The sequence below is a fragment of the Esox lucius genome, chromosome 19, assembly GCF_011004845.1.
Source record: "Esox lucius isolate fEsoLuc1 chromosome 19, fEsoLuc1.pri, whole genome shotgun sequence".
Classification (NCBI taxonomy): Eukaryota; Metazoa; Chordata; class Actinopteri; order Esociformes; family Esocidae; genus Esox; species Esox lucius.
This window is the reverse complement of record NC_047587.1, coordinates 2,576,133-2,590,610: the sequence shown is the minus strand read 5'-3', so window position 1 is coordinate 2,590,610 and position 14,478 is coordinate 2,576,133. Positions and strand designations below refer to the sequence as shown.

The 14,478-nt window shown below is 48.3% G+C and overlaps 1 protein-coding gene across 4 annotated transcripts in view; it reads left to right on the top strand.

The window, feature by feature from the left end:
• Positions 1-13,416, top strand: part of zmp:0000001167 (protein phosphatase 1 regulatory subunit 12A) — a 28,197-nt gene extending 14,781 nt beyond the window's left edge. For 2 of the 4 annotated variants that reach the window (XM_029115103.2, XM_029115102.2), the window contains exons 10-23: positions 208-435; positions 935-1,017; positions 2,472-2,558; positions 2,861-2,968; positions 3,290-3,406; positions 4,204-4,294; positions 4,646-4,774; positions 6,482-6,682; positions 6,955-7,028; positions 7,147-7,213; positions 8,054-8,158; positions 8,453-8,503; positions 8,731-8,781; positions 10,790-13,416. In XM_029115103.2, the coding sequence (XP_028970936.1) occupies positions 208-435; positions 935-1,017; positions 2,472-2,558; positions 2,861-2,968; positions 3,290-3,406; positions 4,204-4,294; positions 4,646-4,774; positions 6,482-6,682; positions 6,955-7,028; positions 7,147-7,213; positions 8,054-8,158; positions 8,453-8,503; positions 8,731-8,781; positions 10,790-10,876 (1,479 nt within the window). In that variant the 3' untranslated portion in view covers positions 10,877-13,416. The remainder of the gene's footprint in view (positions 1-207; positions 436-934; positions 1,018-2,471; positions 2,559-2,860; positions 2,969-3,289; positions 3,407-4,203; positions 4,295-4,645; positions 4,775-6,481; positions 6,683-6,954; positions 7,029-7,146; positions 7,214-8,053; positions 8,159-8,452; positions 8,504-8,730; positions 8,782-10,789) is intronic. The other 2 variants (XM_029115105.2, XM_029115104.2) reach the window with 2 other exon arrangements.
• Positions 13,417-14,478: the final 1,062 nt, after the last annotated feature.

Below are 14,478 nucleotides of genomic sequence, written 5' to 3'. Positions count from 1 at the left end.
TATCATTTCAGACACTTATTTGGAAAGCTGTGCTCACAAGCCAAAACAGGCCCTAGTTCATCATGCAGTCACGTGCTACATCGTCTATATCATATGACATGCAACGTCCTGCAAAAGTCCTATGATTTCCTCCAAATCCAATTCACACTATGTTACAAATTCATCCAGGACATTTCCATTCCCCTGTGTGTTTTGTGGATATAACAGGACCTGGGCAAGCCCCCAGTCCCCGAGGTGCCCCCAGTCGCCACTGGTACGGCCCCTGGCTCCTGGAGGACCTCTCTACGCAAGGCAGGCAGCTCCGTGACCCTCTGTCCCTCAGGGGGCACTGACCCCAGCCAGGAGCCCACTCGTGGGGTGTCAGAGTCTGGCCTGGGGATGACCCGCTCGGCATCCAGTCCACGCCTCAGCTCTGATAACGCTACGGAGACCAAGGTAGAGCTGACGTGTTTACTTCACTGGCTGAACAGAGGCCCAGACACTGTAACTGAACCCAACAAGAACAAGGTTTCCTTAATTCCCTCAGTGCAAAACGCTGTCTGGCTGTCCAGGCTGGAGAGACTAACCTCCCTCAAAATGCATGGGAGGAATTGAGGCTCTGCACTTTAATTAATAACTGTATAATCTGACTGGACACACACAGATATACACACACAGATATACACACAGATATACACACACACACACACACAGATATACACACACAGATATACACACACAGATATACACACACAGATATACACACACAGATATACACACACAGATACACACACACACAGATATACACACACAGATATACACACACACACACAGATAATCAGACACACACAAGCTGATACGCAGACACACACACAGATATAGGCAGACTCAAGACCCTGGTGGGCTTTAGAGACAATTCCAAACCAGACCCTGATAGACCTCGTCCTTCCACCAGGAACCCAGGACTGCCTGGGTCAACCCCACTCCAACCAGACGTCTCTTCAGTGTCCCAGACAGCCACCCAGACACCACTAGCAGGTGGGCGGAGCTCTCCTGGCGTGATCTCCTGTCATGTTGGGATGTCAATCCACACAATATGGAATGGCAGTAAAATGCTACAGCTTCTGTGTGTCTGTCTGTGTGTGTGTGTCTGTCTGTGTGTGTGTGTCTGTCTGTGTGTGTGTGTCTGTCTGTGTGTGTGTGTCTGTCTGTGTGTGTGTGTGTGTCTGTCTGTGTGTGTGTGTCTGTCTGTGTGTGTGTGTCTGTCTGTCTGTCTGTCTTTGTGTGTGTGTGTGTGTGTCTGTCTGTCTTTGTGTGTGTGTGTCTGTCTGTCGTTGTGTGTGTGTGTGAGCATGTTTGTGTGATAATGTGTGAGAAAAGCTCCAAACAATTTTGTGCTTTACTCCCCCGTCTGCATCACCCCCCATCTCTCTCTCTTATCCCATATCTTTCTTTTTTACCCCATCTCTCTACCTCTCTCTCACACTTCATCTGATTGTCTCCACCTCTCCCTCTCTCCCCTGTGCCCCTCTCCCTCTCCCCTTCATCCCACTGTCTCCTCCCCCTCTCCCCCTTCATCCCACTGTCTCCTCCCCCTCTACCCCTTCATCCCACTGTCTCCCCCTTCATCCCACTGTCTCCCCCTTCATCCCACTGTCTCCTCCCCCTCTCCCCCTTCATCCCACTGTCTCCTCCCCCTCTCCCCCTTCATCCCACTGTCTCCTCCCCCTCTCCCCCTTCATCCCACTGTCTCCTCCCACTGTCTCACCCTTCATCCCACTGTCTCCCCCTTCATCCCACTGTCTCTTCTCCCTCTCCCCCTTCATCCCACTTTCTCCTCCCCCTCTCCCCCTTCATCCCACTGTCTCCCCCCCCCTCCCCCTTCATCCCACTGTCTCCTCCCCCTCTCCCCTTTATCCCACTGTCTCCTCCCCCTCTCCCCTTTATCCCACTGTCTCCTCCCCCTCTCCCCTTTATCCCACTGTCTCCTCCTTCATCCCACTGTCTCCCCCTTCATCCCACTGTCTCCCCCTTCATCCCACTGTCTCTTCTCCCTCTCCCCCTTCATCCCACTTTCTCCTCCCCCTCTCCCCTTCATCCCACTGTCTCCTCCCCCTCTCCCCTTTATCCCACTGTCTCCTCCCCCTCTCCCCTTCATCCCACTGTCTCCCCCTTCATCCCACTGTCTCCCCCTTCATCCCACTGTCTCTTCTCCCTCTCCCCCTTCATCCCACTTTCTCCTCCCCCTCTCCCCCTTCATCCCACTGTCCCCCCCCCCCTCCCCCTTCATCCCACTGTCTCCTCCCCCTCTCCCCTTTATCCCACTGTCTCCTCCTTCATCCCGCTGTCTCCTCCCCCTCTCCCCCTTCATCCCACTGTCTCCCCCTTCATCCCACTGTCTCCCCCTTCATCCCACTGTCTCCTCCCCCTCTCCTCCTTCATCCCACTGTCTCCTCCTTCATCCCGCTGTCTCCTCCCCCTCTCCCTCACAGCTGGCTGAGTCGTAGTTCCTCTTACACCCGACGCCTCAATAGCACAGGAAGTGATTTCAGTAGCTCCACCCCCTCCTTGCCTCGCAGGTATGTCATCCACCCTTGGCTCCGCCCACTGATGTTTTAGCCCACCTTTCTGGTTGAGTAATGTAGTGAGAAGAGACTCTGCCATAAAGCTTGGGTGTGCCGTGTGAGGCTCTGAATATTGGCTTCATTTCACCAGTTTATGCTATCTTCACAGCCAAACTGAGTTAACAGTGGAACTGCTGTTAACATTTTTCATTTCACAAGGGAAAACCAGCCATGTACACTTTCTGTGGCTTCAGTTTGAATAATACTGTAGAGAATAAGCTGTGTGTTATGGTCACTGAAACTGGTTCTATTTCCAGCTCATCTTATGGACGCAGACTGGATGACCCCACGGTGACCTCGACAACAGGAACAGGAAGTAGCTCCTCCGCTGGACTCAATCGACTAAACATTCTGGTGGCACAGAGGTGGGCGGTTCTCTGTCTACATCTGGTTCTCTGATTGGTTAGAGATGATCACGTTGGAAGCAAATTACATCAATATAAGCAGGTTCATACTGAGGTATTTAGGAAAACGACAGCAGTGGAGTCAGTCAGTCGGAGTCAACAGGCTGGGGGCAATCATCCTATCGCTGCCACACTCGGATTGCCTGAAAGCTGAGGATTGGCCATGAAGAAACTGAACCATTTCACTACACAAAGATGTGGATGGAAAGACTGACTTTCGTTCTCCTCTCCTCTTGGCTGTTGTTCTCCTCTCCTCTTGGCTGTCATTCTCCCTCTCTGTAGGCAGGCTCAGGAGCAGGCGGAGAAGAAGGAGCAGGGTTCTGTCACCAGCACCTCCAACTCTGTCACACCAACGACAGGAAGCAGTGGCAGTGACCTGGAGACCAAGCAGAGGCGCAAGTGAGTCATTTCACCGTTGTTGACAGCCGTGTTTGGATGATGTTCCCTCCAGTTTTTACCTTCTGACAGTTTTAGATGTTTGAACTTTGAACTCTAAACCTTCGCTCGAGGTCATCTGGAGTGTACCTCTAGTCTATCTCCTCTTTCCTACTTAAATAAAGTGTAAGTCTATGGGGAATGTAGTGATTTGTTGGGTTGTGGTTGGGTTAGAGCGCCCGACCAGAAACCGAAAGGAAGCTAGATCAAATCCGGCAAGATTAAATCTGTTATTCTGTCCCTGAGCAAGGCCTTTATCCCATAGATGGAAATGAGAATTTGTTTGCTGTTATACTTACCTAGTTAAATACAAGTTAAATGTTTAAACACTCAGGGCCTACCTAACCATAGAGCCTGATGTCAAGGCCAGGTCAAAAAAAATGTAATAAGGTGATCTTAATGGTAAAATGTTAATGGTGTAATAATCATTTAATAATGTAATATAATGGTGGAATGTAAAGGTGTAATAATCATTTAATAATGTAATATAATGGTGGAACGTAAAGGTGTAATAATCATTTAATAATGTAATATAATGGTGGAACGTAAAGGTGTAGTAATCATTTAATAATGTAATATAATGGTGGAATGTAAAGGTGTAATAATCATTTAATAATGTAATATAATGGTGGAATGTAATGGTGTAATAATCATTTAATAATGTAATATAATGGTGGAATGTAATGGTGTAATAATCATTTAATAATGTAATATAATGGTGGAATGTAATGCTGTAATAATGTTGTGGTCTCCTGCTCCAGGTCCTACTTGACGCCGGTGCGTGATGAGGAAGCTGAGGCCCAGAGGAAAGCTCGTTCCCGGCACGCCAGGCAGTCACGCCGATCCACTCAGGTCAGAACAAGCCTGTCTGAACTACGCCAAGCAAAAATAAATATTTACAAATGTAACTAAATGACGATGAGGAAGAGTAGGCTAAAAGCTGTTACGCACTTCACACAAACTGTTCAAACACAACAACAGTGTTTCAGTAGTTTCATACACACACCTGTGTGTTGATAATGAACCGGATGTCTACCTGAACCAGAGGACGTGTGCACCACATCGTGGCGGAGATCCACGCTGGTCAAACCCAGACAGGTCATGAGGAGATCACATTGAGTCCACGTGCACTGTTCCGTTTTGTGGTGGGTTGATCTGATGTAAAAACGTGACCAGCAGCTTCCATTTTTGTTGTCCAATCAGGGGGTGACGCTGACAGACCTTCAGGAAGCGGAGAAGACCATGAAGACGGCACAGACGGACAAAGGTAGAGAAAAGACCAAAAAGGAGGAGGAGGAGAAGGAGGCAAACAAGAAGAAGGCTGAAGAGGGGGTGAGAACAATGTGTTACTTAGATTAGATTCAACTTTATTGGCATTGAAGTACAAGTACAGTACAATGAAATGCAGTTTGCATGTAACCCAACCCTTTTCTGTGGAGGGTCGTGTCGGTCTGTGGAGGGTCTGGTCGTGTCGGTCTGTGGAGGGTCTGGTCGTGTCGGTCTGTGGAGGGTCTGGTCGTGTCGGTCTGTGGAGGGTCGTGTCGGTCTGTTGATGGTCGTGTCGGTCTGTGTCGTGTCTTGTCGGCCTGTGGAGGGTCGTGTCTTGTCGGTCTGTTGAGGGTCAGGTCGTGTCGGTCTGTGGAGGGTCGTGTCGGTCTGTTGATGGTCATGTCGGTCTGTTGATGGTTGTGTCGGTCTGTTGATGGTCGTATCGGTCTGTGGAGGGTCTGGTCGTGTCGGTCTGTGGAGGGTCGTGTCGGTCTGTGGAGGGTCGTGTCGGTCTGTGGAGGGTCGTGTCGGTCTGTGTCGTGTCTTGTCGGCCTGTGGAGGGTCGTGTGTAGTCGGCCTGTGGAGGGTCGTGTGTAGTCGGCCTGTGGGGGGTCGTGTCTTGTCGGCCTGTGGAGGGTCGGGTCTTGTCGGCCTGTGGAGGGTCGTGTCTTGTCGGCCTGTGGAGGGTCGTGTCTTGTCGGCCTGTGGAGGGTCGTGTCTTGTCGGTCTGTGGAGGGTCTGGTCGTGTCGGTCTGTTGAGGGTCGTGTCGGTCTGTTGAGGGTCGTGTCGGTCTGTTGAGGGTCGTGTCGGTCTGTGGAGGGTCGTGTCGGTCTGTGGAGGGTCGTGTCGGTCTGTGGAGGGTCTGGTCGTGTCGGTCTGTGGAGGGTCTGGTCGTGTCGGTCTGTGGAAGGTCTGGTCGTGTCGGTCTGTGGAAGGTCTGGTCGTGTCGGTCTGTGGAAGGTCTGGTCGTGTCGGTCTGTGGAAGGTCTGGTCGTGTCGGTCTGTGGAAGGTCTGGTCGTGTCGGTCTGTGGAAGGTCTGGTCGTGTCGGTCTGTGGAAGGTCTGGTCGTGTCGGTCTGTGGAGGGTCGTGTCGGTCTGTTGATGGTCGTGTCGGTCTGTGTCGTGTCGTGTCGTGTCTTGTCGGTCTGTGGAGGGTCGTGTCGTGTCTTGTCGGTCTGTGGAGGGTCGTGTCTTGTCGGTCTGTGGGGGGTCGTGTCTTGTCGGCCTGTGGGGGGTCGTGTCTTGTCGGCCTGTGGGGGGTCGTGTCTTGTCGGCCTGTGGGGGGTCGTGTCTTGTCGGCCTGTGGGGGGTCGTGTCTTGTCGGCCTGTGGGGGGTCGTGTCTTGTCGGCCTGTGGAGGGTCGTGTCTGTCTGTTGATGGTCGTGTCGGTCTGTGTCGTGTCTTGTCGGCCTGTGGGGGGTCGTGTCTTGTCGGCCTGTGGGGGGTCGTGTCTTGTCGGCCTGTGGGGGGTCGTGTCTTGTCGGCCTGTGGGGGGTCGTGTCTTGTCGGCCTGTGGGGGGTCGTGTCTTGTCGGCCTGTGGGGGGTCGTGTCTTGTCGGCCTGTGGGGGGTCGTGTCTTGTCGGCCTGTGGAGGGTCGTGTCTTGTCGGCCTGTGGGGGGTCGTGTGTTGTCGGCCTGTGGAGGGTCGGGTCGGTCTGTGTCGGGTCGTGTCTGTCTGTTGAGGGTCGGTTTGTTCGGTCTGTTGAGGGTTGAGTGGGTTTGTACTGTAGGTTTGATGCTATGATTGGCGACGTCATTCTGTTTTCAGGAGGTCAGCTGGAGGTCACGTATTGCCAGCCTGCAGAAATCTGACCTTTTGGGGTTGACTCAGCCTGCCGGTGCCCCCCGCCCCTTGACCTCCAGCCAGGAGAGCAGTGCAGGAGGGGAGAGTGAGAGTGACCGCGTGACCAGGGAGAGCAGGGAGCGTCGAAGAGCCCGGGCCAGGCGGAGAGCCCAGAGGGCTGGGGAGGTGAGCATCATACTCAAGCTTATAACCCTTTATATGCTGTATTCAGAAGCACATTATAACTTGGCAAAGTATTGCTCAGAGGGATGAATATGACATCATGTAATGAGAACTGAAGAGGTGAGTGCATGAGTTAGTCCTGGTTTAATCATTTCATAAGGACGACATCATTACCTATTTCTTTACCTGCATTATAACCTGTCACCTGGGGGATTAGTGTCAATGTTATAAGGTTTCTAGTTTTTATGGTTGACATCCATAACGTGTTCCTGTAGAGTGACGACAATGACCCCAGTGGCGAGGAGGAGGTCGGAGGTAATGGGCAGGATCCTCGACACTCCGGCTCCAGGTGTGGACCTGACCTTTGCCCTTTGACCAAGTCCTGATTATGTAATTGCTTGAAGTGAGTGATGTCTTTGACCTAAAAAGGTGTCATCAAGGTGGGCTTTGCTCTCTGGTCACTCCAGGTCGGATGTGTCTTGTAATGACTATCTGGACAGAGGAGGAGGCTCGGAAACAAAGGACTACAAGAAGGTAGCTACAGAGATTTGGATGGGGAATACTCAACCCTTTCCGTTTCAGGCTTCACTCTGATCTTCTAGTTTGGGGGCCTTGTAGTGGTTCAGGAACTGGTTCTTATTGTCATGTCTGTATATAGTGCTTACTTACAGAAGCGGTCTCCCTGTTCACCTCTTTTCGTCTGCTGGGAGCTGGGACGAAGTGTGTGAACTCTCTGACTTGATTTGCATAGGGCGTGCCAGCTATCGGAAGAAATCATACTGTTCCTTTGGCCTGAAAACGCAGGCCAGTTTGTGGTACGGTGAATGTAGGGGGAAGAGCCCGGCACTTACAACAAGTACCTAGACAAATGTATGGCTTTTAACATGAATGAACACAATTGTTCTGTGGAGTTCAAACAAGACCACTATCACTGGTTAGCAGAGGGAATCACTTCTATCAAAAGGTAGAGGATTGAGATGAGGTGGTCAACAGTTTCTTCCAGTTGGTTGGTGTCAGAGACCCCAAGAGAGAGGGGGCAGGGAGAGAAAGGCAGATGAGTCTCTGTTGTCAGTTTTAGGAAATGGTGCTGTTTTATCGTCACTGCGTCACACTCATAAGTAAGTCTGGTAGTATTTTACAGTTTGAGTTCATGTCAGCGATTTACAAACATTTTACCAGAAAAATTATTCCAGAACACAACATAGTTATGTAGTAATACTAGTGATTGTTTCATTTAATTATATATTTTGGGAATGTCTTCAGATACACATTTTAATTCTTGAATTTTGTTTAGCAGGGTTAGCTCTCTGAAATATTTCCATTGATAGGAGTGCCAATACAGTGTAAAATAAATAAATATTGTAATTCTTCCAGTTGTTTGAGGAGGTGTCCAGAGAGAACGGTCAGCTCCAGTCTCAACTTCTGGACACCCAGAGAACCGTCTCTCAAACCAGACTAGACCTGGACAAGGCTACGCAGGTCAGACCCAAACATGTTTGTTTTTCTGTCCTCATGGCAACTAAACCTAGACCAGAACTCCAGCTTCCCTCGCCCTAAACCTAACTTTACTCTCAATAACCTAACCTTTGTGCCAAAATGTAACCTAGCCCTAACACCGAACTCTAACTCGTAACCCTAAACCTAAATGTAAGCCATAAAGAGAAATAACATTTTCTGTTGTGCAGACCGGGTTATTAGGCCTTTGAATCACCCCGGACCACACCCTCTGAATTGAAATGGAACTACATTAACAGTGTTTGTTTCATCCAACAGAGGCAGGAGAGGTTCAGTGACTGCTCAGCCATGCTAGAGCTGGAGAAGAAGGTAGGTCTCCCCTCGCCCTCCTCCCTCTGCCTGCTGTATGTGGCATTGTGAATACAGTATCCACTATCAGACACGTGATGCTGAGGCTGGCTTTACCACTGACTAACACTACTGCCGCTGGACTCTGTCTCTCTCCTCTGTCTTCACTTCTTTCTTTTCATGTGCCTCTCCCTCTCCTGTCATTCTCCCTCTGTTTTGCTCTGTTTGTTTCTCTCTCCTCTCACCAGGAGCGGAGGATGTTGGAGCACCGTGTGGCTGAGCTGGAGGAGGAGTTAAAGGTGAATGTAGAGAGATCCTGAGCACACCTGGGTTCAGACAGTATCCCACATATTTTTAATACATTAACTGGGCTTCAATCAGTTGGACTATTGGAATGATGCCAGTAGAGAAGCCTAAAAAGAGCCCTGTTGTCCGACTCCAGTCTAGACTCGAAGCATTTGAAAGATCTCAGATTGTATTTGAACCCAGGTTTTACTTCACGCCAACACTGCCTGACCTCAACTCTCCTCCCAGCTTCTGCTACAAATCACTAGTATTGGCATTTCACTACTTTTTTAAAATGTGGTTGTTGTTTATCAGGGTTTGTATTCACTATGATATATTCTTTAGACAGGGTAATGTATCAGGGTTTATTTTCACTAAGACCTATTGTTAAGACAGGGGTTATTTATCAGGGTTTGTATAAAACATGGCGCTCTAAATGGCAGTCTATGATATATTTGAATATGCTACTTTTGACCAGAGTCCTATGGATCTGGCAATATCAGAAATAGGGTGAAATTTGCTAGTGCTTGTCTAGGATCAGGCACTCTGTGATATTCAGTCTGATCTAAAAGGCCCAACTAAACTTAGACCAGCACTCTTAAGTGTGGTATTTGTTAATACAGGGCTGTGTACATTACTGGTCCAGCTTCTGTGATTTATTCCTTCTTCATACCCCCCCTCCCCCCTTTATTCAGTCAGTCCATATCACCCATCTACACTCATCTCCTCTTTCTCTTCTTTACCCAAAATCCTTCCAGTCTCCTCTAGTGTTCAGCTACCCCATGCACATCCTCCCAGTATCTTCTAGTATTTATCTATGCCCAACACATCCTCGCAGTATCCTCTGGTGTTCATCTACCCCGACACATCCTCCCAGTATCCTCTGGTGTTCATCTACCCTGACAAATCCTCCCAGTATCCTCTGGTGTTCATCTACCCTGACACATCCTCCCAGTATCCTCTGGTGTTCATCTACCCTGACAAATCCTCCCAGTATCCTCTGGTGTTCATCTACCCTGACAAATCCTCCCAGTATCCTTTGGTGTTCATCTAGCCCAGACACATCTTCCCAGTATCCTCTGGTGTTCATCTACCCTGACAAATCCTCCCAGTATCCTCTGGTGTTCATCTACCCTGACACATCCTCCCAGTATCCTCTGGTGTTCATCTAGCCCAGACACATCTTCCCAGTATCCTTTGGTGTTCACCTAACCCCGACAAATACTTCAAGTATCCTCTTGTTTTCATCTACCACAGGACATCCTCCCAGTATCCTCTAGTGTTCATCTACCCCCGACACATCCTCCCAGTATCCACTAGTGTTCAGCTACCCCCGACACATCCTCCCAGTATTGTCTAGTTTTCATCTAGCCCAGACACATCCTCCCAGTATCCTCTGGTGTTCATCTACCCCCGACACATCCTCCCAGTATCCTCTAGTGTTCAGCTACCCCCGACACATCCTCCCAGTATCCTCTAGTGTTCAGCTACCCCCGACACATCCTCCCAGTATTGTCTAGTTTTCATCTAGCCCAGGCACATCCTTCCAGTACCCTCTGGTGTTCATCTACCCCTGACACATCCTCCCAGTATCCTCTGGTGTTCATTTACCCCGACACATCCTCCCAGTATCCTCTGGTGTTCATCTAGCCCAGACACATCCTCCCAGTATCCTTTGGTGTTTACCTAACCCCGACATATACTTCAAGTATCCTCTCGTTTTCATCTACCACAGGACATCCTCCCAGTATCCTCTAGTGTGCAGCTCCCTGTTCATTTCTATTGCTTTCAGTGTAAATAGGAAATATAAGAAAAACAAAGGTGCTTGAAACTTAACAATGACCTGTTTCACACAAGATTCTTATTGTTCTTGAGTGAAACAATCATTTTCCAACCACTGTTGACCTGAGTGGGTCTTTGGGCCCTTGTATAAAGTAGTGCACTCTACTGAAAGCAATAGTGTGCCATTTTCGAACGTGCCCTCTGGCAGTTTTCAGCTCAATAACCAGATTGTTCTTTCAGGTGCTGGGTGACCTGAGAGCAGACAACCAGCGGCTGAAGGATGAGAATGGAGCGCTGATCAGAGTCATCAGCAAGCTCTCTAAATAGATGGAGAGAACGCCACCGGGGACGCTTCCTCCCCCCTCCCCCCCCACCTCACATTCCTCCCAGTGCCAAAGAGTGAGAGAGAGAGAGAGAATGCAAGGAGAAGAACAAGACGGAAGAAAGAAGCATGAGAATGTTGTACTGTAAACTGAACCATAGATTAACTGGACTGTGCTGCCAGTGCTTCCTGAGTCGCAGAGGGCTGGTGGTGTTTATGCCCACTCCGAGGACAGGACTGTATCTATGGCACGCAGCCATGACAACTGTGGTCATGTCAACGGCTCGCACAGCAGATATGAGACAACAGCCAAATGCCCATGGATTGTGGATTCAAACACAGTATAGACAATGTGCACCCAAGGTGAAACACTTATTGCACACACTCACACACATTCCTTCTTTGGGACACACACTCACACACATTCCTTCTTTGGGACACACACTCACACACATTCCTTCTTTGGGACACACACACACGTTAGTGCACACACTCTCGTTCCATTCGACCAGTCCTAGGCAATGTTTTTGTTTACTCACAGAAGCCACTCCACTGTTTTCATGACGGATCTATAGATCTATAGATCACATCCATCCCGACCTCTGACCGACCTCTTCATACTATAGATCACATCCATCCCGACCTCTGACCGACCTCTTCATACTATAGATCACATCCATCCTGACCTCTGACCGACCTCTTCATACTATAGATCACATCCATCCCTCCCTCTGACCGACCTCTTCATACTATAGATCACATCCATCCCTCCCTCTGACCAACCTCTTCATACTATAGATCACATCCATCCCGACCTCTGACCGACCTCTTCATACTATAGATCACATCCATCCCTCCCTCTGACCGACCTCTTCATACTATAGATCACATCCATCCCGACCTCTGACCGACCTCTTCATACTATAGATCACATCCATCCCTCCCCACTTTAATTAAATCAAGGCTTTTCCTGAAGAGTTAGGAATTTTTTCTCCAAAATAGATTAAACCCAAACCACGTTTGTGATGATCAGTGTTGCCTCCATAAAACCATAAAGGTTTCTTGGCTGAATAAATGCTTTAAGAAATATAAAATACCTACACCGATTACAGGAACATTATAGTAACTTTATGGTGAATTTACAGTAAAAATACGGTACCACTATGATAACTTCACAGGGACTTTATGGTAAATTTACAGTAACGTATGAGTATCTACACATTAATAGAATTTGCCTGTGTTCAGTTCAACCTGAGAAGAACGTCTGAAATCAGATATGAGCCTTGTAATCTGGTCTTGTAATCTGGTTTTGTAATCTGGTTTTGCCCTTCCACTGCACATGTGTGTTTTTTGATCTCACCCACCCCCAGGCACACCCCCCCACAGCATCATCCACCACACACACACACACACACACTCACACACACACCGTAGTCTTCTGAATGACCATGGCAGTTTGCTTGGCACCCTCCAGGTGAAGAGAGAAACCATTTGAGGCATCACCCCCGTCCTGTGTCATACTACACGGAACAGCTTTGTCTCTTCGACAAACCTTCATCCCAATTATCTGCCCTTTCCTCTTAAGTCCTAAGGCTTTGGATAGGTCCAGGCGTGTGCTAGATCAGTGATCCAACTCCGGTCCTGGATGGCTGAAACACTTTTCATGCAATCTTTCTAATCCGTGGCTAATTCAAGACTGGGACACCAGGTGAGTGCTAGTAACTACCAGGTAGAAAAACGTGTTTACGGCCTTCCAGAACTGGGCTGGAGGGAGCCCTCCCATTTGCTGTAGTAGTATTGACACTATAACAGGGCTGTTCTTGGGGAGCTAACGTCCTGGAGGGTTTCTCACTAACCTTCATTTTGCACACATGATTCTAATAGCGAGCTGATTTTAAAAAGTCAGGTTATTCACAACTGGGGTTCGCGAGGAAACGTAAGGGATGGCAGATCTCCAGGAACAGCATTTAGCGGCCCCTGTTCTATAGCAATAATTTCCTGCTGGAAACTCTTGCTTTTATACCCATAACAGGAAGTGAACCAGTACACAATTTGAAGAAAGGGTGGATTATTGGGTCTGGATTACTGAACTCTCCTTAGCTAGGATGGTGTTTGAGAGATGGATGGAGGGGGCAGAAAGGATAGATGGAGGGGCAGAAAGGATGGATGGAGGGGCAGAAAGGATGGATCGGAGAGAGGTGTATCACTGCAGAGCTGAGGGTCAAAGGTCATTGCACAATATAGAGTTGCTGTTGTGTAAAATCCTAATATGCTATGCATTGTTTTTAATTATTATTATTACCATAGATACCATAATAGGGTCTAAAATATATATTATTTTCATATTTTTTCATTTGTCTGATGTCAATCTCTCCCGCTTTGCCCGGGAGGCACTTTGTTACGTGTATATTATATTAAACATTTGTATAAATAAATAATATTAGTCTTGAAAGAATAATAACCTTCAGGAATGAATTCCATATAGTCTTTCCTCCACCTCTTGGTTTTATAATATATTAAATGGATGACAGCACCTAATACACAATGTTTTTGCGTCTGTTTGTTGTATTCAGCATTTGATTTAATTCTGGGGATTTATATCTTGTGCTTGACCTTTGCCATGTGAGTTCAATTATCTCTTGGTACTAGAACTGAAGACATTTTGGACTTGCTGACTGGTTCTAGTCAATGGCATGCCAAGCTCAACCAAATGAGCGTGTCGGAAATAGTTCTGAACCTGAAGGGTGTGTGGGGTGTCCTGAAATGTTACACTGTGTTCTGTTACACTGTGTGGCTGTTCTGTTACACTGTGTGGCTGTTCTGTTACACTGTGTGGCTGTTCTGTTACACTGTGTGGCTGTTCTGTTACACTGTGTGGCTGTTCTGTTACACTGTGTGGCTGTTCTGTTACACTGTGTGGCTGTTCTGTTACACTGTGTGGCTGTTCTGTTACACTGTGTGGCTGTTCTGTTACACTGTGTGGCTGTTCTGTTACACTGTGTGGCTGTTCTGTTACACTGGGTGGCTGTTCTGTTACACGTAGTTAGTTGGAGTATCCTGTCAGCTTTTTATTTTAAGTTTAGTCTAACACATCCAGCTCTTAACCCCCCCCCCCCCCCCGCTGAAATTTCAATCTCTCTCGTGTTTATATAAATACCTCATTTGAAATGGTTATTACTTGGCCTGAATTTGAATGTGAAGTACTTTCCCCGCTGTGTGTAATGTAGCACGGTGTTCAGAGCAGTGAGTAGCACAGGGGTGAGAGTGCTAGGCTACTCACCCAAAGGTTGCTGGTTTGAATCCCTAAACCAATCAAGTTTTTAAAAAAATTGTGCCCTTGAGCAAGGCACTACACACAACTGGCTCTTGTCACATTGGATAAGAGCATCTGCTAAATGACATCAATATAAAACCCCTCCCACGGAGAGTCACCCGTGTCTTCAGCGGTACGTATGTTTATCGTCTCTGTATTGATGGTGAAGCTGCATCTTACCTGGAAACAGAGACCCCATGAAATGGCACCCTATTGCCTGAATAGTGCCTTATTTTCCTTGGGTCTGGTCTAAAGTGGAGCCCTAAACCGTGGAGGGATTTTGTGCCCTGCCAA